Source organism: Megascapheus bottae, chromosome 7 (genome assembly GCF_031878675.1).
Source record: "Megascapheus bottae isolate mThoBot1 chromosome 7, mThoBot2.hap1, whole genome shotgun sequence".
NCBI classification, from domain to species: Eukaryota; Metazoa; Chordata; class Mammalia; order Rodentia; family Geomyidae; genus Megascapheus; species Megascapheus bottae.
In genome coordinates, this window is record NC_143515.1 from 21,829,831 (window position 1) to 21,853,065 (window position 23,235).

General features: G+C 42.0%; 1 gene segment (V, D, J or C); it reads right to left on the reverse strand.

Annotated features, from left to right (window-relative positions):
• Positions 1-16,156: 16,156 nt before the first annotated feature.
• Positions 16,157-16,640, reverse strand: LOC150060412 (immunoglobulin kappa variable 1-9-like). The segment is given in 2 exon segments: positions 16,157-16,461; positions 16,586-16,640. Coding segments are annotated over 2 exon segments (360 nt in total).
• Between the last annotated feature and the right edge of the window lie 6,595 nt (positions 16,641-23,235).

Sequence of the window (23,235 nt, forward strand, 5' to 3'; positions counted from 1 at the left end):
AAAACCATAGCCAAAATAGACTTCTCTTCAAACAAGGGGTTTAGTCACCTTAATGGAAAATTAACAGGTATGGTGAAGTTACCAGTATACCTATAATCCTCATTTTTCTTTCATTTCTCTTTTTTTGTTTTTTTATCTTTAATTGTGTAAGGGAGTTGCAATTTAACGTGTCAATTTCATAATGCATTCTGATCAGTGTCACCCATGTTATAATTCTTCTCCATCGCTCTCTACTCATCCCCTCAGTTTACCTTGTTGCATTTCAATTCTTATTTTCCAATATATTTCTCACATTTTTTATATTTACATGTTAGGTCTGATTTCTGTAACTTGTGGCAAATTTCTGTCTCATACTCCTATTATCAAGGCAAAACAACTTAGTGACCACAATACTCCAGAATCTACTAGTATAACTACCACAGAAAGAGGCCAGGGATCTTCTCAGAAACTTGTCTCACAGCAACTAATAGCAATCCACCAAAAATATATGGATTATTCTTTATAATGACTCCTCATTATTATTAGGTTTATTTTCCACTTGGCTTTTGCCTTCTGAATTCAAAAGATATTCTAATAGCTCATGGTTTATAAACAGCGTAGTCTTCAATTCAACACCACCCTCATGACAGCTGGAAACTTCAATTGAGAAACCTGTTCCTTGATTCTGGAAATCCTCCAGGTCTGCCACTGCCATGAAAATACAGAAGAGAGTAAAGAGATCCACCACAGAGACACTGTATACTTATTGAATAATTTGGTGATCCTGAAAAAGCTTACAAAATAAATAAATTATACAAAAGTTCCATTTTAACTTTCTTTATCTACATTAAAATACAGACTGCATATTCAGGGCTTTTAACCCTTATGTGACTGTGCTGAAAGATGGCCAGAGCTCATTATGCTTTAAAGGTAAAACAAATACATTTGCTGGCATACTAGAGGTAAGGTGCCAGAGAATAGAAAATCAAACATGACCACTGTACGTGTTTCAACTGGGAAAACAGAATTTAGAATGGGCAGATCAACAGGAAGCAAGTTTGGAAGGCAGGTAGAAATCAGGACTTGAAATCTTTTAAATTTTGAGATCCTCCTCTGAAGATGTTTCACATGTGACTGTGCAATTCTGAAGGACAAAGTAGCAGTCTGAACTAGAGGTGCAAAGTTGGACACAGAAACTTCATTAGGTGCTGTTATATACCAATGAAGGCATGCTGTGCCCTGGAAGGTAGCCCAGTGTGTGCAAGTCGAAAGGACAAGGAACAACCAGCACAGACTCTGAGAAGTAGCATCTATCTACATGGGAATTACTCTGCTTATGTTCCAAAACCAAGAAACTGTTTTTTAAAAACAGTACCAATTTTCAATTTTGAAATACAAAATTAATGTGTTGAATGAAGAGAAATGTTTTATTCATGCTAGGCTGGTATACACAGTCTAACATGTAAAGGTTAACAACTCTTATTGAATATGTCAAAGATTTGGAAAGTTAATTGTTTACCAAAAAAAAGAAGAAGAAAAAAACAAAAGCAAGTGGGCCAGACACCACTGACTTACCATCTATACTCACTGATACTCAGGCCGATGAGAGTTGAAAATCAACAGTTGGGAGCCATTCTTGGCAGACAAATCCAAAAATCTCTGATCTCCAAATAACTGGGGGAAAGGGTGGAAATGCAGGCAGGGCGCAGGTATTAGAGTTGTAGGCCATGGATTGAAAAGCCAAGTGAGAGCAAAGTAACAAGAGGCCATCAGTTGAACCCCAGCAGGAAAGAAGGGTATGGGGGTGATGGGAAATGGACCCTTGCCTTGTGCTGGTCAGCTTCCCCATCCTTCCTTTTCAAATACCTTTGCCTTCCACAAGTCATTTAGCACAACTTCAGAACAGCTTTCAAAAACTCAGAGTATCTAATCTGTGAAAGACATGTTCCTTCAATTCCATGAATAAAAAGCAAAGCCACTCAGAACTTTGGCCTGGCTCTTTCCAGCAAGTGAATCCACCCTCCCACCCACCTACTTCAACCTATTATCACAGACTTCTCACAAATTGCTCGGTACATGGCAGCACCTCCACTGTCAGGTATTCTAGTGTTTTCATTGCCAGCTTGTCTCACAGCTGCCAACCCAACCAGTAACTAGACAGAACACCAGAAATACAACAAAGCAAAAGGCTCAGAATTAAATTATAGTTCAAATACTGCAGAGCCACAGTATGAAACAGTCCAGACTGGCATTTCTGTTTTGTTTTGGTTTGGTTTTGTTGGTCATGGGATTTGAATTCTGAGTCTGGGTGCTGTCTCTTAGCTCTTCAGCTCAAGGCTACTGCCCTACCTCTGGAGCCTCAGGGCCACTTCTGGTTTTCTGGTGGTCAATTGGAGTCTCACAGACTTTAGTGCCTGGACTTGGCTTTGAACTGTGATCCTCAAATCTCAGCATCCTGAGTAGCTAGAATTACAGATGTGAGTCACCAAGCCCGGCTTGTTTTGTTGGTTTTGTTTACTTGTTTATTTTACAGGAACTCCCCATAAACCTTAGCCTTCCCTTGAACTGAAGACCTCCATGAGTGGTGATTTTATAGTCATGAACCACTTCTCAGCCTCTACTGACGTTTCCTTTTTCACAAAGTACAATCCTGTACTGAATGCAATGAAAATGTCCTGCTCACCGCACCTAGTGTAGACCATGTGCCAAAGACTCCAAGAGTAAGGCTGACTTCCAAATACCTAACCCTTGTCCCTTTGGCATTTGGATGACAAGGATCCTGTAAACAAGGAAGCATTCCAAATATTTTTATTGAAGTCTTATATTTTGCCTGGGCTAACCCCAACTGCAATCATCCTATGAACACCACCCAAGTAACTGAGGTGAAATGAGTGAGACTCAACAGATTGAAGGAACTCTGGGCAAGCTGCTCTGTAGAAGACAAGTGAGTACTGATAACATCCAAAACAGACTTGCAGCAACATGCTTTAGGCCCCAGATGGCTCAGATTCCCTGTAGAAATACGCCCTTGGACCCAGACATCACAAGCTTTTCAAACGGATGATGTATTTAAGGAAAAGCGGAGTTTCCATTTCTTTTAAGGTTGCTAAAATTATACATGTATCGTCATCATAAAGTTCTAGAGCCATCCCGACATTCATATATGTTTGATGCTTTAGATGTAAAGTGTTCTTTCAAAGGTTCATGTGCTGAAGGGTAAGAGGTTGTTCTTGAAGGGAGCATCTTGTTCTTGTGCCTTCCTCTTTCTCTCTGCTTCCTGTCTGCCATGGCCGAGCAGCAGTGTCAGTCAGCAGAACTGACTGGCTGAAATTAACAGTTGTGGAGGTCAAAAGTCCAACATAGGAAAGCCACAGCGCCACATTGGAACATGACATTACAATATAGGATTGTACTTTGCCCATCAGGAAATACCCCAAACCACCACCAACAACAAAAATGTCACTTGGGACAATTTTGTACTATAATTGAATTCCAAGCCATTTGTTTGCTGTGCTTCTGGCACTGTGTCTAGTTACTAAACTGGGTGAAGCAGTAGGACAGGCTTTCAATCGAAACATTAGAAGACCCAACAGCAGAGTTTCTGCCATGCATACAGCAGAATCTGAGCACTCAGTGACTGTAGGTTGAAGATGAACTAGAAAAAAAACGTTCTGAGTTTTCTATATGAAAAGGATAGGGACAATTCTTCACAGATTTGATACCCTGAGTTTTTAAAGCAGTTCTGAAGTTATTGTGCTAAGTGACTTGTGGAAGACAAAATATTCAAGGTATTTTGAAATAGGAAGGAAGATGAATAGTAATCCTCCCTAGACTTCCCATTTTGTGAAGTTGACCATCAGGGAGCAGCAAAGGTCAACATACCAATACCTCACATGCTTCCAGTGCTGGGGTTCAGCTGAAGACCTCTCCTTGTTCTGGTCTCATTTTGCTTTTCAGTTCAGGACAGCATTCCACCACCTGAGCTATGCCTGCAATTCCACCTTTTTGCCTGGTTATCTGGAAGACACTTTGTATAAGGCTTTCCTATTTGTCCACCACAACGGGCTCCAAAGTGTTGATTTTCAACTCCCAGCCTCTAGATGTTAAGCCGCTGTTGTCTGGCCCACTTGATTTTTGTGTTTGTGAACAAGTCACTTTCCAAATCTTCCTTGTACTCAGTGATAGTTGTGAACTTCTATATGAAAACATGGGAACAATGACTATCAGCCTGCTATTAAAGAAAAAGAAACATTTCTCCTCATTCAACACACTGATTTTACATTTCGAAGTTGAAAAGATGTATCTTGGTTGTGAGACATCACTCAGAGTTCAATTCTTATGTAGAGAGCTGCTCCTTCCCAGGATCCATGCTAGTTGCTGCATGTGCTTTTGACTTCTAGATAGAGTACTCCTTCCAGGGTCCAGCATGCTTTTCTCTACAATGTTTCCTAACTGTTGCTGTGTTGCTGCTTTGCACCTCTAACTCAGACTGCTTTTGCCCTTCAGAATTATACATTCACAGCCACTTGAGGAGCAACTTGAGTTGGAGATCTCCAAATTCTAATGGTTTCCTCTCGAAGTTCTGATTCCTACCTGCCTTCCAAATCCACTTGGTTGATTTGTCCTTTCCCATAAAACATCATTCTAAACCGTTTTTCCCAGGTGCAACACATGCAGAAGTCATCTTTGACTTTCTATTTCTCTGGCACCTCACCTCCAATATGCCAGCAAATAAATGTATTTGTTCTACCTCTAAAGCACGAGCAGCTCGGGTCTTCATTCAGCACAGTACTCCAGGGGTTCAAAGCCCTCAGAAGGAAGACTATGTTTTTTTAATGTGGATATGCTTTTCAGAGGATTTGAAATGAGAGTTTCGTGAGGTTGTTTGTAAGATTTTTCAAGATCACCAAATTATTCAAAAAGTTTACAGTGTCCCTGTGCTGAAGCTCTTCACTCTCTCTTCTCCTGGCCAGTGGTTGTCTCGGAAGATTTTCAGAATTAAGGAACCCATTTTCTTATGGAAGTTTCCGGATGTGATGAAGGTGGGTTTGAATTGTAGATTGCACTGCTTAACTCCTGAACTAATAGATTTTCTTTCAATGCAAAATGCAAAGGACCAAGTGGAGTACAACGCTGGTAGATGCTGGAGAGTCATTATGAAGAATTGCCCATACATTTATTACTGGATTGGCATTAATTACTGTGCGATGAATCTTTACTGGATTGGCATTAATTACTGTGAGATGAATCTCTGAGCAGGCTTCTGTCCCCTTTCCATAGTAATCGTTTTAGTGGATTCTGAAGAATTCTGATCACTAAATTGTCATTGCCTTGAATGTCAATGATGTGTGAGTTAGGGATCTTGTCACAAGTCGAAGAAACCAGCCATAACCAGTGTAAATATAAAAGAAATGTTTGAGAAATACGTTGGTAAATAAGAATCTAATGAAATGGGGTAAATTGAAGGGATGAGTGGAAAGAGATCGGGGAGAACTATGAAATGGGTGACACTGATCAAAATGTTTTATTAAACTGACATTTTAAATTGAAGCTCCCTGATATAATTATTTAAACATAAAAATAATAAATAAAAAGAAACAGAGGGCTGGGAGTGGGGCCTAGTGGTAGAGTGCTTGCCTAGCATGCATGAAGCCCTGAGTTCGATTCCTTGTACCACATACACAGATAAAAGCTGAAAGTGGTATTGTGACTCTTGGTAGAGTGCTAGCCTTGAGAAAACCCAAGGACAATACCCAGACCCTGAATTCAAGCCCAAGGAACAGCAAAAAAAAATAATAATAATGATTTAGTTCAATGGGAGAGTTCTTGTCTAGTATATACATACTATAGGTTTGATCCTCAGTTTTAAAAAAAAGAAACAGAAAGAAAATAAAGGATAACAATGATACTGATTATTTCACTGTTCTTCTTATCTTTCTGTTACCAAGACTATAGATGAGTTGTGAAGAGAAAAGGTCTAATTTGGCTCATGATTTTGGTGGTTCTAGTCCCCTTATTGCATGCAAGAGGGGGATGGGAGACTGCAAATAAACGAAGATACAATGTTCCTTATAGTGATTCTAGTTTTCACAACTAAAAATATGTATTTCTATTGGTTCCAAGGAAAATTAAGCATTTTCCATTGTGACTGATGAGACAGGGGTATTATAGGATATGGAACAACACGGACACTTTTCACTCCTCTCACTCACATTTTGTCTTTTGCATTCATGTTTGAAGCTAGGATAAATCATCTCATTTCTTCACAGCAATACAACACCTCTGCTCTTGCAGCATTCTGGACCACACATGGCACCAACGTGTTCTGCTCCACATTCTCTTCAGGATCCAGTCAGACAGAGTGCTATGGTCTTGGATTTGTGACATCAGCCATATAAGAGCCACTCACTTGTTGCTAGTCATTTTCCTTGTCCTTTTTTTTTTAATTTTCCTTTTTCTTCTTTCTTTTTTCCTTCTTTTGTTCCTTCTTTCCTTTGTCCTTTCTTCCTTCCTTTCTTTCTTTCTTCTTTCCCTCTTGCACTCTTTCCTATCTTTCTTTTCTTCTTCCTTGCTCCACTTCTGCTTTTCAGAATTAGTAGAAAGCATTAGTCTATTGGCCACAGCCATGCAGGTGTGTTTGCAATTCAATCTACAGAAGGCAGTGGGCACAGAAGAAGTGAGCCTTATCTCTGACCCCATGGTAAGTGACATCACCTACCTGGATAGATCGTCGTCCATCACTGTAGATTCACATCCTGGTCAGCCTGGAATCCAGGCTGTACTTTCCTGCTTCTCCAAGGTAGCCGTGATCTGTCCAAGGCCATCTCCACGTGCACTCAGAGCAGCACTTTGCCACTTGTGTGGCTCAGGTCATCATTCCTCTAAATCGAATATTTCTGGCTGTGGAACTCCATTGCCTTTCCAAACACTTTATGTTCCCCTACTTTACTCTTACACCTTCAATTGCAGTATTATCTTGGCACCTCCGTATTGAGGATTTCATCTATGGTCACAGTCCTCTGTTCTCATACACTGGCTCAGGTGAAATCAGATAGGTTAGGGACAGTACCTCCCATACTTAGTGATTATGTGGCACCAGTTCAGTTCCTAGCCTCTCTTCCCCTCAGTGTAACAATTATCTGTGTAAGTATTAGAATGATTTTACTGGGCTGAGAGTCAGGCTCAGGTGGTAGAATGGCCACCTAGTGAGCTCAAGGCCCTGAGTTCCAACCCCCGTACCAACACGTTGACCAGCTTTCACAGCAAATTTGTCTGAATTTCAAGCCTTTTTCATCTATGGCTTTGTTTTCACTAACTCACATGTCTTACAATTTTATGTCAGCTCACTTGACACCTCCCTCTGACCTTGGATCACAAATAGTATTCTTTTCTCTTTTTTTTTCCTCTTCAGGTTGGATCTTGTCAAATGGCTTTTCTGCATCTATTGAGACAGTCATGTGATTTCTGTCCTTGCTCCTGTTGATGTATTGAATTATAATAATTGACTTGCGCTTGTTGAACCAGTTTTCCATCACTGTGATGAATCCTGTTTGATCACAGTGTATAATTTTTTGATGAGTTGCTGACAATGGTTAGTTAGTATTTTGTTGAGAAGTTTTGCATCAATATTCATCAAAGACATGGGTCTATAGTTCCCTTTCTTTGATGAATCCCTGTCTGGTGTTGGGATGAGGGTTATAGTGACTTTGTAGAAATGAGTTTTGCAAAGAGGTTTTATTTTCAATTTCATTGAAGAGCTTGAGGAGTATTGGTGTGAGCTCTGCTTTGAAGACCTTATAGAATTCAGCTGTGAATCCGTCTGGCCCTGGACTTTTCTTGGATGGAAGCTCTCTTATTGCCATTTCTATTTCAGTGCTTGAAATAGGTCTGTTTAGTTAGATTAGGTCTTCTTGGTTCAGTGTGGGTATGTTAATATTGGCTAGAAATTCATCCATTTCTTCTAGATTCTCAAAATTGTTGGCATCCTACATCTATTTTTATTTTGACCTATAGCCAGGCCTCCAAGGATGTCCTCGCTTTCAGGTAATTTTACCATGCTATGAACTGTGCACTCTATTGAATAAGCAAAGTCATAGCCATGTTTTCTTAAGCTGAAGAAGAGGGCTAGAGTAGATAGATTTCTGCCAGCTGCTTCTACCAAAAACTTCAAGGGACCTTCAGAGGCTGGATGTCCCTGAGAAGCTCTGTCAGCAGGTGGAGGCAGCAGAAGGAGTGCTGGGCCAGCTCAGACTCTCACTTCTGCTTCCCTGGGAGGTTTTTGTTATGACTTGTATCACTGTGGGTAAGTTATAATACTGCAGACAGAAATAATCGGCAACATCTTCGGGCTGCAGGCTGCTGATGGTGAGAGTGAACTCTGTCCCAGATCCACTGCCACTGAATCTGGATGAAACCCCGGAGTCCAAAGTGGATGCTCTATATATCAGTCGCTTAGGAGCTTTCCCTGGTGTCTGCTGAAACCAGGCTAGATTACTGCTAATGTCCTGACTGGCCTTGCAAGTGATGGTGACTCTGTCTCCTGGAGATGCAGACAGGGAGGATGGAGACTGGGTCATCTGGATGGCACATCTGGAACCTAGAAGTGAAAACACACAGAAACAATTATCCTCCTTGCTAATCACATTACAAGAGGTCTTCCCTGAAGTTTCAGACAGCCCTGGATGTCCTAGGCTGATCAATGCCCAGCAGTGACCTTCCTTACCTGGGAGGCAGAGCAGCAGGAGCCCCAGGAGCTGAGCAGGGGTCCTCATGTCCATGCTGTGTGCTGACTGGACTAACTGCTGCCCAGGGTGTGGGCAGACTCTGAAGAAGTGCTCAGAGCAGGGGGCTGAGCTCTGGGCACATGCAAATGAGCAGGAGCTGGGCAGGGCTGGGCACAGGTGCAGGCTTGGCTGTCCTCAGTGAGTCATCACAGGCCTTGTGTCCTCAGGTGTCCACACCAGAGGAGAGACACATATATTTTCCAGAAGAGAATTCCTCTCAGAATTCTCCTTGGAATATTTGAAAATAGAAACATATTAAAGATTACTTAAAAATATATAACACCCGGAAGCAACTGATAAAACAGTGTAGTTCATAAATATATGAAATACATACTTATTTCTTCTTAGAGCTGTTATTCACTCTCAAAAATCTTTCTTTCTCTCTTCTGTTTTAAAAGAGTGAGACTGAGAGTCAGTTTTGAGATTTTCTCAAGACAGTAAAATGTGGCTGAAAAATATCCTGTATGAAAAATGGATAGAAATTGGATCAATCAAATATCATGTCACGCCTTTCCTTGAACACCCAGCTCAGTTTCTCAATGAGAGAAACCACCTCCTCCCTCATCATGCACACCCCGGAGAGTAGGAATTCTGAGAGTCTTAATGATGCATCACAAGGCACCTGAGAAGGAATAAGAAGACAAACACCACGGGCTTCTTCCTGTGGTGAGGTTGAACAAGTAGGAAACAAAAGTGAGCAGTCTATTTTTCTAAGTATTCATGGGGTGTCAGCCTGTGTGGAGATGGGAAGGCTGACCTCGACTTTCAGGCACTGGAATGACCCGGAGACCTTTGGGTCAAGATGCTCTGTCCAGGGCTGACATTCTTGCTCTGGGCTTTAAATGAAGCCGTCACCATCCAGGGTGATGGAGCTGAGAACCTGGGGGTGACAAAAGCCCTGCCCTGTGGTGGCCTTGTCTGCAGTGGAGGAAAATGTTCCTCACTCCCTGGGGTGGAGCCCAGCCCAAAGGCCATGAGCAGGCAGGGAGACTGAGTCATCAGGAGCTCAGAGTTTGCCTGCTCTGTGTGGCTGGATGACTTCCCTGCCGTTCTCACCAACCATGAGGAAAGTCAGCAAATGTCCCTAATCCACAGTCTCCTGTCAGCCAGCATGTCTTCTCCTCACACACACGAGGAGGAGATGTGCATCAAGTGTGTAAAGTTTAAGTGTATTGTGTGTCTCACTCATCTCTGAGGATTCTGAAAACAGGATGTGTGAGAGCACTGCAATTCTCCAAGTCTTTCCATCTCCAACTTCTTCCACATACACTCAGTTATCCCTCACCTGAACCTCTGAGAAAATGGGGCCTTCCGGGTGTCCTTTCCTCCTGAGAATTCTCAAGTCAAGTCATGCTGGCTGTCACAATGGCTCGTCACCCCTCAGACGCAGCGTTGGTGCTCACACATCTAGGTCCACCATCGATCTGGAGTGGTCACCCCATCCTGGAAGCTGCTGAAAAGGAGCATCATTGTCAGACTCCTTAGTACAGATCAAATGAAGTTATCAGTATTCAGACACACAGACCCATGGTAGTGGGAGCAGAGCCTCAGGCACAGGCCTATGGTGATAGCTGTGCAGCCAGCTTGCCAGCCTCAGGTTCCTGTGGACCAGAAGGAAGTAGCAGCCCTCCTGCTCCCCAGGCTTTTCTAGAACTGCACTCTGGGACTTTGCACATTGTGAAGATGGCTTACCATTTATTGGTCCAATTGTGACAGCACAAACTTTAGGATTTTCATTTTGGTGTCTCAGTGTCTAGACCTTATCTTTCCTCCAATATTCACAAAGCTGGGCCTATTTGATCTGTTTCAGTCCAGATTCATAACAGGAGTCCTCTCCTCAGATACTTTATGGAGGTCAAGAATTAATAGGTATGGAAGTTTTACTTAAGATTCCTTTAGGAAGAGCAAAGGCTTAGCTTCTGATTTTTGTGGTCAAACTGAAGTTGGAAATTGTTTTCTGGGAAACTTCTAGACACAGGCCATTAAAGGTCTATGCTAAGGGGAAAAAGGAAGAATAGAAATCAAACACAATGTTTGATGTTATCTAGAATTGTGCCTTATATTGGGGGATTTTCATAATCTGGTTCTAAGTTGGGTGTAGTGGCTCCCAACTGCAAGCCCAATGACTTTAACTGATACACATAGACGTGTGACAAGTTGATACTAATTAGAGAGACTAGCACCATTAGTGTGAAGGTTTGTCTCAGGACAATGGGAAAGATACCCTGAGAACATCTCAGGATTTGGCTAAACTCCAGTGGAAAGGTTGCAAGACTGTGAGTGAATGAACTCATGTGGACAACTTTCCCTTGAGAAAAGATGTCCTCCAGGCAACCAGCTCATAGAGGGACACCTGCAAAGTCACCTCACTGGGATTCATTTCACAATTTCATTTTCAGGCTAGCTTGGGCTACCTGCAGACCAGTGGAACAGAAAAGGCCCACATGGCTGTACCAGTGTTCAATCATACACTTGAGAAGAATCTCATCCAAAATTGTAATGGAGGGCCAGGAGTTTGGCCTACTGGTTAAAGTGCTTGCCTAGCATGCACGAAGACCCGGGTTCGATTCCTTGGTACCACATACATAGAAAAAAGCTGGAAGTGGTGCTGAGGCTCAAGTGGTAGAGCTCTAGCCTTGAGAAAGTCCAAGGACAGTGCTCAAGCCCTGAGCCCATGCCCAAGACTGGCAAAAAAACAAAAAAAAATTGTGATGGAAACACTGGATGTCTATAGATAGAAGACTGAATCTAATTCCCTAATCTCACCAGTACAAAAATCAATCCAGAATGCATCAAGGATAGTCATGTGACTATCTATATAGCAACTATTATAGGAAAAAATCCTTAAAGATAAGGACACAGGTTATTGTTTTAAACAAGAATTCAGTTGCTCGGGAAAATGGGCAAGAAATGACCCATAGGACTGCATCAAATTTAAAGTTTCTACACATCAATTGGTCAATGTGTGTGTGTGTGTGTGTGTGTGTGTGTGTGTGTGTGTGTGTGTGTGTGTGTGTGTGTGTGTGTGTGCCAGTTCTAGGATGTGAACTGAGGACCTGGACCCTCTTTCTCATGTTCATTTTTGCTCAATGCAAGTACCCTACCATCTCCAATTAACCTGTAGAAAATGGAAGTGGGGCTTGGCTGAAGGGTAGGGAGGTAGCCTTCAGCTGAGTAGCTCAGGGACAATGCTCACGCCGAGGGTTAGGGTAGTAGCCTTGAGCTGAAGAACTCAGACATAGGGACAAGGAAGAGTTCAAACCAATCGACACACAAAAAGTAAGTTTTTTCAGAAGTGGTGACATGTCTCAAGTGAAAAGAGTTCCTCGAGCAAAAGGAACTGCATGAAAGAGCTAAGGCAGAAAGTTCAAGCCTCCCAAGGCAAATATAAACTTTCATCCTAGCTACTCAGGAAGCTGAGATCTGAGGATCTCAGTTCAAAGCCACCTCATGCACTAATGTCCATGAAACACTTATCTTCAATTAACCACCAGAAACCAGAAGTGGCACTGTGGCTCCAGGGTTAGGACAGTAGCCTTAAGTTGCAAAGCAGAGACAATACTTGGGTCCAGAGGGGTAGTAGTCTTTACCAGAGGAGGTCGGGGACAGCGCCCATACCAGAGTTCAAGCCTCATGGCTGATAATAAATAAATATAAAAATAAAACAAACAAATAAATAGGTGATCTTTAGCCAAGCACCAGTGTGTCATACCTTTAATCATAGCTGCTTAGTAAGCTGACATATGAGGACCAAGTTCAAAACTAGCCCTGGCAAAAAAAAAAATTCTATTGACTCATCTCCAATTAATCACAGAAAAGGCCAGAAGTGACTCTGTGTCTCAAGTAGTAGAGCACTAATCTATACCAAAATGAGTTCAGGGACAGCAAAAAGGCATAGGGTTCAAGCACCATAACTGGAAAAAATACAGAAATGAAAACATGCTCTTTCAATTGTTTATTGCTGTAACGTAATGAATAACATGATGTTTCACACAGTTTACAAATTCTTATATTTTTCTCCAAGCCATTATTAAGTTCTTTTTCCCTCACTATAATGCCACATGGGAAGACAAAATTGGAATAAAATTTAAGTAAATTCTAGTAGCATCAATTAGGTGGACTATTTCACAAAGAGTTTGGGAAAGTGATCACCCGGGGCTGTCAGCTATCTCAATCCATCAGTGATTGCACGTGGAAGCCCACTTCTGACATCTGACATCCCTATCCCATCACTGCTTTCCTTCAAGGTGAATACCAAGGGTCCTTCTATGAGATGTGGAAAACAGGAGACTTGAGTATTTATTCACAGAAGCAGGCTGACACCTGACCAGTGGTGAGGCCTACAGAGTCACCATTGAGGTTGTAGGTGCAGGTGACAGCATCAGTCATCTCCCGTGGGTTTCTTTTACAGGGTGGGACTACATTAAATTGCGGAGCTTTTGTATGGCAAAGGACATAGCTAGTAAATTAATTAGGAAGCCTACAGAGTGGGAGAAGATCTTCACCAACCAAACAACGGACAAAGGCCTCATATCTAAAATATATCAACAACGCAAAAAATTGAATCACTCCAAAACTAACCTCCAAAGTAACAACCATCCCATTAAAAAAATGGGCCAAAGACTTAAAGAGAGTCATATTCTAGTCATATTCTAGAAAAGTATATGATAATACATTGGAAGGAATGATAGGATATGTGATAGGATAAGTGATAGGCCACCATTCTAGAATTCGGGTTTCTGTTCCACAATCGTTAGGGAACCGTGTTCATTGTCCTGGTCTACATAGAATCCACGCTACATTTTCCTGTTTCTCCAAACTGTGCTTTTTGGGTAGCTGTGCTTTGTTCCAGGACATCTTCCTGTGCAGTGAGAGCAGCATTTTGCCTCTTGTCTATGCCTCTGGACCTCATGTCTCTAAATCACACTCTTTCCCTAGGGCAAACTCTTTGTATTTCTGTTTTGTTTACCTCCATAATGGTATATTTGCCCCATTTCAATTTTCCAGAAATATCTCAGCACACTCTGGATAAAGGACTTCATCAGTAGTTACAGTCCAACTATTCTCATGCAGGGCTTCAGGTGAAGCTAGCTGGGTTAGGGATAGGACTGCACATGCTTAGGGATTGTGTGCACCAGTCCACTCCCTTAGCCTCTCTTTGCCTCAGTATCTTCATCTGTGCAAGTGTTAGACTGATTTACTGGGCTAAGGGTGCAGCTCTAGTGGAAGAATGGCAGTCTAGGGAGCTCAAGGTCCTGAGTTCCAATCCTAGTACCACCACACTGAGCAGCCTCACACTATATTTTGTTTCAAGCCTCATCATCTGTGGCCATGGTAGATTACAGGTGTGTGCTTTCATTGGCTCACATGCCTTGGAACTTATTTCAGATTATTTGACAACAAGTCCTCTCACTAACCTTTATTCTCCTTGTCTTAAGCAAGGGAAATTTCAACTTTTTTCCTTCTCCTCCTCCTCCTCCTCCTCCTCCTCCCCTGTCCCAAAGACTGCATTTTGAGAAGTTAAATGAATTGCACAAATGGAAAGCCATTTTCAAATTCGATGATTTTGAAATAATCTTTGTTGATCCTTATAATTCACCATCCTAACCAGATTAGGAATGACGTTATGCGTAAGGTAGTTGCAAATACTTTTAAAACTCAAAACCTATTCGTGTCTAAGGCAGACATAAACAGTGGAAAGACACCTGAGTGGTGGAAAGCCTATCTGATAATCTATGGCAAGTATCATACTCTGTAATGAAATACCATTTTTCTCATCAGCTTGTATTAAATACTGAAATGTTTACTCTCAAATCTTCATAAACAAAATTATTCAGGATATTTCCCTCCAAATACTATGAAGTAAGAAATAAAATCAGACATTAAGCGCTGAGAAATAAAGAAGCAAATTATTTTTATTTGCTGATGAAATCTGCACCAACATATTGAGGAGTGCAAAATAAATTACTGGAAATAATAACCTTGTAAAGTGTGTGAGAACAGAGTGAATAGAGATATATCCTTTTTTGCCAGTCATGGGACTTGAACTCATGGCCTGAGCACTGTCCTTTGTGCTTTCCTCAAGTCTAAGGCTCTACCACTTAAGCCACAGCACTAATTCTGGCTTTTCTATGCATGGAATTGGGGAATCGCATCCAGGTCTTGGTGCATGCTAGGCAAGTACTCTACCACTAGGCCAAACTCCTGCCCCAAAGAAATATCCATTTTAGATTTAGGGAGACATAGGTACTTGAAAACATTTCTATGTTTATAAATAGGAAAACAATCTTACATTTTAATTTTCTCTAATTTGAAATATAGAATCAACAAAATAAAAAGCTAAAATCCCTAAACAAAACTGATAATAGAGGATATAAATGTGAATGTCCATGGCAATTCATGAACTCAAGTTAGCTAAGAAAACCATAAGTTTAGAAATCTGGCATTATGCCTTCTGATGTATTTTCCTTCTAGGCTTTAAAGCTGCTGTTAAGTCAATGTACCTGAAGTAAGTACAAACTAAAAATGATGAAATAGCAGCTAGAAACTCAAGAAATATATATCATTGGCCTCATGTAACTAACTCTTTTTTCTGTACTACAGCTTAATAATAACAGTTAAAAAGCCAGGATGGGCTGCAGTTGTTCACTGCTATAATCCCAGCAATGCGATTGAGGACTGGGCTTTGAAATCAGTCTGGATAGGAAGGTCCATGAGATGCTTTTATCCACCAAAAACGTCAGAAGTGGAGCTGTGGCTCAAGGGGTAGTGTGCTAGCCTTGAACACAAAAACCTCAGGGGCAGCACTTAGGCCCTGGGTTTAAGCCCCAGGACTAGCACATACACGAAAAAAGAAAACACCAGGAAAATGATCCTCCAGTGACCAGACACATGATTTCTAACAAAGCAATGGAGTGGAGAGTAGATTGTTGTCACCATGGTTTGGCTGTGTGTGTGTGTGACATCTTCTCATCATTTCCTTCTGGAATCCATTCTCACCAACGTTTCCTATAGCGATTCTGCATGGTTAGTCCCCAAGAAGATGGAAAGGTAAGAGTCTGCTTCAGAATGCACAGAAAGCTGCAGGCACACACTGGGGTGGAGGGGAGCATTGGAGGGCCACCTGTTAGGACCTAAAAGCAGTGGAGAGAATTGACACCCATCTCTGGGTGTCTAGACAGGGCAAAGACCTAGGTGAGGAGACCTCCAGTTCCACAGGAAGATGATTGGGGTCTGGGGGAACTCCAGAGCACACTCCATTTCTGTATTTAACCTTACTCAGTAACATAACCCAGTCTCAAAATGACTGCAGCCGTGTCAGCAGGTGGAGGCAGCAGGAGGAGCAGTTGGACTCTCAATTCTGCTTCCCTGGGAGGTTTTTGTGATGACTTGTATCACTGTGTAGGGTAACTCTGGTGCTGATGACAGTAATAAATGGCAGCATCTTCAGGCTGCAGGCTGCTGATGGTGAGGGTGAAGTCTGTCCCAGATCCACTGCCACTGAACCTGGATGGGACTCCAGAGTCCAAAGTGGATGCTCCATATATCAGGAGCTTAGGAGCTTTCCCTGGTGTCTGCTGATACCAGGCTAAATAACTGCTAATGCCCTGACTGGCCTTGCAATTGATGGAGACTCTGTCTCCTGGAGATGCAGACAGGGAGGATGGAGACTGGGTCATCTGGATGTCACATCTGGAACCTGGCAGTGGAAACACAAAAACAGTTATCCTCCTTGCTAACCATGTTACAAGAGGTCTTCCTGAAGTTCCAGACAGCCCTGGATGTCCTAGGCTGAGTCAATGTCCAACACTGTCCTTCCTTACCTGGGAGGCAGAGCAGCAGGAGCCCCAGGAGCTGAGCAGGGGTCCTCATGTCCATGCTGGGTGTTGACTGGACTGACTGCTGCCCAGGGTGTGGGCAGACTCTGAAGAAGTGCTCAGGGCAGTGGGCTGAGCTCTGGACACATGCAAATGAGCAGGGGCTGGGCAGGGCTGGGCAGAGCTGCAGGCTTGGCTGTCCTCAGTGAGTCACCACAGGCCTTGTGTCCACACCAGAGGAGAGACCCATAAATTTGTCTGCAGAGAATATTTTTCTCCGTGGAGACATGGGGTTGTAGAAGAGAAATTTTAAGCTTCATTTTCAAAATGTATACTCCACAGCAGGAACTCATGTAACAGCTTATTCCATAAATATATTGAGACATCTTTTATTCACTCTATAAGTATTATTGGAAAAAAATCACCTGCTTTTCTTACCAAGTGGTTATCACATTAAAAACTGCTTCCTTCCTTCCTTCCTTCCTTCCTTCCTTTCTTTGATTTTCAGTTTAGTTTTTGTACTTGGTGTATAAACTAGGGCCTGAGTGCTGTCTGATAGTCTTATGTTCTCAAATCTACAACTCTGGTGTATTTCTTGAGCCACAGCTCCACTTCCAGATTTCGTATGGTTAACTGGAAACAAGACACTCATAGACTTTGTTGTCTGGGCTGGCTTCAAACTGCAATCCTTTCATATAAGCCTACTGAGTAGGGAGGATTACAAGCATGAGGTACCCAGATGTTTAATTTCTTTAAATGAAGAGCTAATATGAAACATAATCAATGTATCAAAAAGTATTTCTGTCAGTTTTAGTCACATCAATTACGATGGAAGTTGAAGCACATTTTTGCAAATGATTTCTCACTAATGACTCACAAATATTCAACCATTAGGGCTTTACCTGTCTTCTATTTTCAGTATGTGAATAGACTATACTTTTCTGTGGAGATACTTTTCTTTGGAGTTGTCACTCCATTCTGGAAGCTGGTGAAAAAGAGCATCATTGTCAGACTCCTTATTACAGATCAAATAAAGTTATCATTATTCAGAGACACACAGAGAACCATGGTAGTTGGAGCAGAGTCGTAGGTACAGGTGTACCGTGATAGCTGTGCAGAGGGCTTGCCAGCCTCAGGTTCTTATGGACCAGAAGGAAGTAGCAGCCCTCTTGCTCTCCAGGTCTTTCAGGATCTGGACTCTGGGCTTTGCAGCTTGTGAGGTTGGCTTGCCCTCTAGTGGATTTCTTTTGTCATCACAATCTTTGGGATTCTCAATTTGGTGTCTCAGTGTCTAGACTATGACTCTTTCCTCCAATATTCACAAAGCTTGTCCTATTCGTTCTGTTCAAGGCCAGATTCAGTAGGAAATTCAAATGAGTCTTCTCCTCAAACATTTTATGGAAGTCAAGTTAAATAATCTGTACATTTGGGGATGGGGAGAGGGAAATGGGGACAAAAACAATGCAAGGGTTATCAATGTGTGAGAAGAAATGAACCTACTACGTGGTGAATGTAACTGTAACCCCTCTGTACATTATCCTAACAATAAAAAATAAAATTAAAAAGTCTATAGGTTCACCATGAATTCTGAGAATTGAATCGCCTCAGAGTAGTTGATGGCTTAGAAGGTGTGTTCCCTGTGAGATGCCTAAGATGTGATTTTGATAAAGGGGAAAGGTCCTGAGATACAACAGTGGAGTGAGGGCTATGGTCCAGGTCTTACAATGCAGCCTTAAGTCTGCATCACAGAAACCATTCTGCCACACCATTCCCCCCTCTTATGGTTTTGACAAAAGAAATGGAGCAGCTGAGGAACTTACATAGAGCATTGTTTACAGCACTACCTACTTTCCTTGAAAGCTGCCTTAACCATCTGCTTCCTTTATGGAACAAGTTCAGCAATTGCATTGACTTGCATTTGTACTTAGACATTGCAACATTAGGATAAACACAATGGACCCAATAAGCCAGGAATGATCAGAATTCCTGGCTAATTTTGTGGTTTTCCCAGTGTCCGATCTTGTTTCTATCACTAACATTAACTTATCTGACTAACTTTCCAAAGGCCAGAAGGATGTAAGAACAGGAATAGGAAGTAATACTATTTACTAGACCTTAACAATTCCTTTAGGAAGAGCAAAGGCTTAGCTTCTGATTTTTGTGGTCAAACTGAAGTTGGAAATACTTTTCTGGGAAATTTCTAGACACAGACCATTAAAGGTCTATGCTAATGGAAAAAGGGAAATTATAGAAATAAAACACAATGTTTGATGTTATCTAGAATTGAGCTTTATATTGGGGAATTTTCATAATTCTGGTTCTAAGTCAGGTGTAGTGGCTCCCAACTGCAAGCCCGATGACTTTAATTGATACACATAGAAGTGTGACAAGTTGATACTAATTAGAGAGACTAGCACCATTAGTGTGAAGGTTTGTCTCAGGACAATGGGAAAGATACACTGAGAACATCTCAGGATTTGGCTAAACTCCAGTGAAAAGGCTGCAAGATTGTGAGTGAATGAATTCATGTGGACAACTTTCCTTTGAAAAAAGATGTCCTCCAGGCAACCAGCTCATAGAGGGACACCTGCAAAGTCAACTCACTGGGATTCATTTCACCTCAATTTCATTTTCAGGCTAGCTTGGGCTCCCTGCAGACCAGTGGAACAGAAAAGACCCACATGGCTGTACCAGTGTTCAATCATACACTTGAGAAGAGTCTCGTCCAAAATTGTGATGGAAACACTAGATGTCTACAGATAGAAGACTGAATCCAATTCCCTAAAATCAGTCAAAAATGGATCAAGGTTAGTCATGTGAGATAGGAAATTTTGCAACTACTATAGGAAAAATCCTTAAAGATAAGGACACAGGTTATTGTTTTAAACAAGAATTCAGTTGCTTGGGAAAAATGAGCATATCACTAGATCCGTGTGTGTGTGTGTGTGTGTGTGTGTGTGTGTGTGTGTGTGTGTGTGTGTGTACACATATTTGTGCCAGTACTCAGGGCCTGGACACCCTCTCCAATGTTCATTTTTGCTCAATGCTAGCACCCTACCCTTTTAGCTAAGCTTCACTTCTTGGTTTTTGGTAATTAATTGCAGGTAAGTATTACACAGGCTTTTCTGCATAATCTTGCTTCAAACCTCCATCCTTAGAACTCAACCTGCTGAGTAGCTACAATTACAGAATTTAGTCCTGGAATGCATCAGGAAAATAAATCTTCAAGCAAGTAATTTATTTTCCTTTATTATTGCATTGTGGAATTAGTTTTTGTCTGACTTGGTTTATTAAGAAAAGTTCTTATCAGGCTCCCTGGCTCATGTCTGTAATCCTAATTACTTACAAGGCTGAGGTCTCAGATCAAGGTTCAAAGCCAGCCTGGGCACAAAAAGACCTGAGAATCTTATCTCCAATTACCCCTAGAAAATGGGAAGAGGGGGTTGGCTCAAGGGTAGGGTGTAAGCCTTGAGCTGAAGAGCACAGGGACAATGCCCAAGCCTAGGGGTGGGGTACTAGCCTTGAGCTGAAGAGCTCAGATCAAAGTCAACTCGGGAACTAAAGTCTGTGATATTCAAATCTCCAATTAACCACTAGAAAACCAGAAGTGGCACTGTGGCTCCAGGGTTAAGGGAGTAGCCTTGAGCTGAAGAGCTCAGAGATAATACCCGGGTCCAGGGGTATCGCAGTAGCCTTTACCTGAAGAGGTCAGAGACAACACTCAGGCCCAGAGTTCAAGCCCCATAGCTGATAATAAATAATTATAAAAATAAACAAATAAGTAAGTAATCTTTAGTCAAGCACCAGTGTCTCATACCTATAATCATTGCTACTCAGGAAGCTGAGATCTGAGGACCAAGTTCAAAACCAGCCCTGGCAAAAAAAAAATTCTGTTAACTCATCTCCAACTAATCACAGAAAAGGCCAGAAGTGACTCTGTGTCTTAGGTAGTAGAGGACTAATCTCTACCAAAAGGAGCTCAGGGAGAGCAGCCAGGAATAGGGTTCAAGCACCATAACTGGAAAAAAAATATAGGAAGGAAAACAAGTTCTTTCAGTTGTTTATTGCTCTGTAACAACATGAATACCATGTTCTTTCACACAATTTCCAAATTCTTATAGTTTCTTCCAAGCCATAATGAATTTTTTTCCTCACTATAATGCCACATGGGAAGACAAAATTGGAATCAAATTTAAGTGAATTCTAGTAGCATCACTTAGGTGGAATATTTCAAAGAGTTTGGAAAAACTGATCACCCGAGGCTGTCAGCTAACTCATTCCATCAGTGATTGCTTGTGGAAGCCCATTTCTAACATCTGACATCCCTATCCCATCACTGCTTTTCTTCAAGGTGAATAGCATGTGTCCTTCTATGAGATGTGGAAAACAGGAGACTTGAGTATTTATTCACATGAGCAGGCTGACTCTTGACCATTGGTGAGGCCTACAAAGTCACCAGAGAGGTTGTGAGTGCAGGTGACAGCATCAGTCGCCTCCCATGGATTTTCTACAGGGTGGAAAATCACAGGATTATGCAGTCCAAGCCCTAGGGCAGCTCCACAGAGCCAGAAGATCCCACACTCCTACTTCCAACTTATCTGGTGAAGAAGCTAGGGATGTGACTGTCTGCTGTATTAACACAAGTCCTGCATGGAGATTTGTGACTAGCTTAAACTTTAGTGTGTAAAAAACAAATGCTGCCTTTATAGAAGAAGATTCATGGCCATGGCCATGTTTCTGGGGCAGAAGAGGAGAAAAGAGACAGAGCAGAAAGGAACATTTGCACATATAAAATATATCAGATAACAAGGTGAAATATTGTAACAATATGAGATACTCAAGGGATGGCAAAAGAGATGAGAGATAAATAGTACATTGAGAACATCAGTCATTTATTATATGGCTTCTGTTTCCTTATCCTGGAGGTCCTCACATTTAGTGTCATACTATTTGGCCTAATGTTTCTAGATTTTGTTCTACTGTAAATCTTAATTTGTTATTTGAAATTGGATAGGGAAGGGGGGAAATCAAGATAAGCAGGGGGAGGGTGGGAGGGAAATGGGGACCATGTCATGAGAGAGAATATCAATACTTGTGAATATAATGTAACCCTTCTATTAATCACAATAAAAAAGGAACATTTGTAGAACATTGGATTCAAAGCATGCAGTAAGCCTGGCACTGATGACTCAAGTTTGTAATTCTAGCTACTCAGGAGGGTGAGATCTCAGGATCATGGTTGAAGACCAACCAGAGCACAAAAATCTATGAGACCTTATAGACAATAAAGCACAAAAAAAACAGAAGTGGCCCTGTGCTCGGTGGTAGAGTGCTAGACGTAAGCAGAAGAGCTCAGGGACAGGACCCAGGCCCAGAATTCAAGGTCCATAACTGACAAAAAAAAACAAAGAAACAAAGCATATAGTACTGTTCAGAGCCAGGCTGGGGCAGCCCAGACTCTCAATTCTGCTTCCCTGGGAGGTTTATGTTATGACTTGTATCACTGTGGGAGGATACTCATCATACTGCACACAGTAATAAGTGGCAGCATCTTCAGGCTGCAGGCTGCTGATGGTGAGCGTGAACTCTGTCCCAGATCCACTGCTACTGAATCTGGATGGAACTCCAGGTGCCAAAACCCGGGGTTGAGGAGCTTTTCCTGGATGCTGTTGGTACCAGTTTAAGTAATCACTAATGCCCTGACTGGTCCTGCATGTGATGGTGACTCTGTCTCCTGGAGATGCAGACAGGGTGGATAGAGTCTGGGTCATCTGGATGGCACCTCTGGCTCCTGACATGGAAACAGAATGAAATATCCACATCATTATGCAGGATTCCTGAGGATCTCATAGACAACCACACAGAACTGAGCACAGTGAGCTGATGACATTTCCATTGCTGTCTTTCCTTACCTGGGAGCCAGAGCAGCAGGAGTCCCAGCCCCAGGATCTGCCTTGAGGCCCTCATGTCCATGCTGTGTGCTGATGGGACTGACTCCTGCACAAGGGTGAGCAGACCATGAAGAAATACTCAGGTGTGCTGTGTTCTGGGCATATGCAAATGCAGGGGCTGGGCAGGACTGGGCACAGCTGCAGGCCGGAATCACTTCAGTAATTCAGCACAGCCAGGTGGTCATGCATGTAGCAGGGTGCAGCAGTGTTTTACAGACAGTGCTCTTCTCCCAGAGGTCATTTCATCACAGCAGATGCTTTGAAAGCTATAACTGTAGTACATAACACAAAAACATTGGATGGAGTAAGTTATCAAATAATAGGATGGAATGCAGGAACATATGTTTATTTACAGGGAACACACAGAATAGTATTAGAGGATGAAGATTTAATTTTTAGCTCATACTCAGTATTTCTTTTGTTTCTATTTTTATGTTTTTGTACTGATAATGTGGTTGATCTTTAAGGTCTCTGACCTGATTTGCTCAAGGCTGTTTCTCTACCAAGTGAGCATATTCCTCCACTTCCTCAAATAATTCTTATGGGAAAAGATACACTTTGTGTTCTTACAGAGTTTATGGATTTTAAATGGTCTTTCTCTTAAAGATGATAATTCATTGGGAGAAGTCAGAGGAAAGAAGGGGCATAACAGTTTCAATGTGACTCACATAACAGACCCACCATCTTCCAGTGCTGCATGAGTCT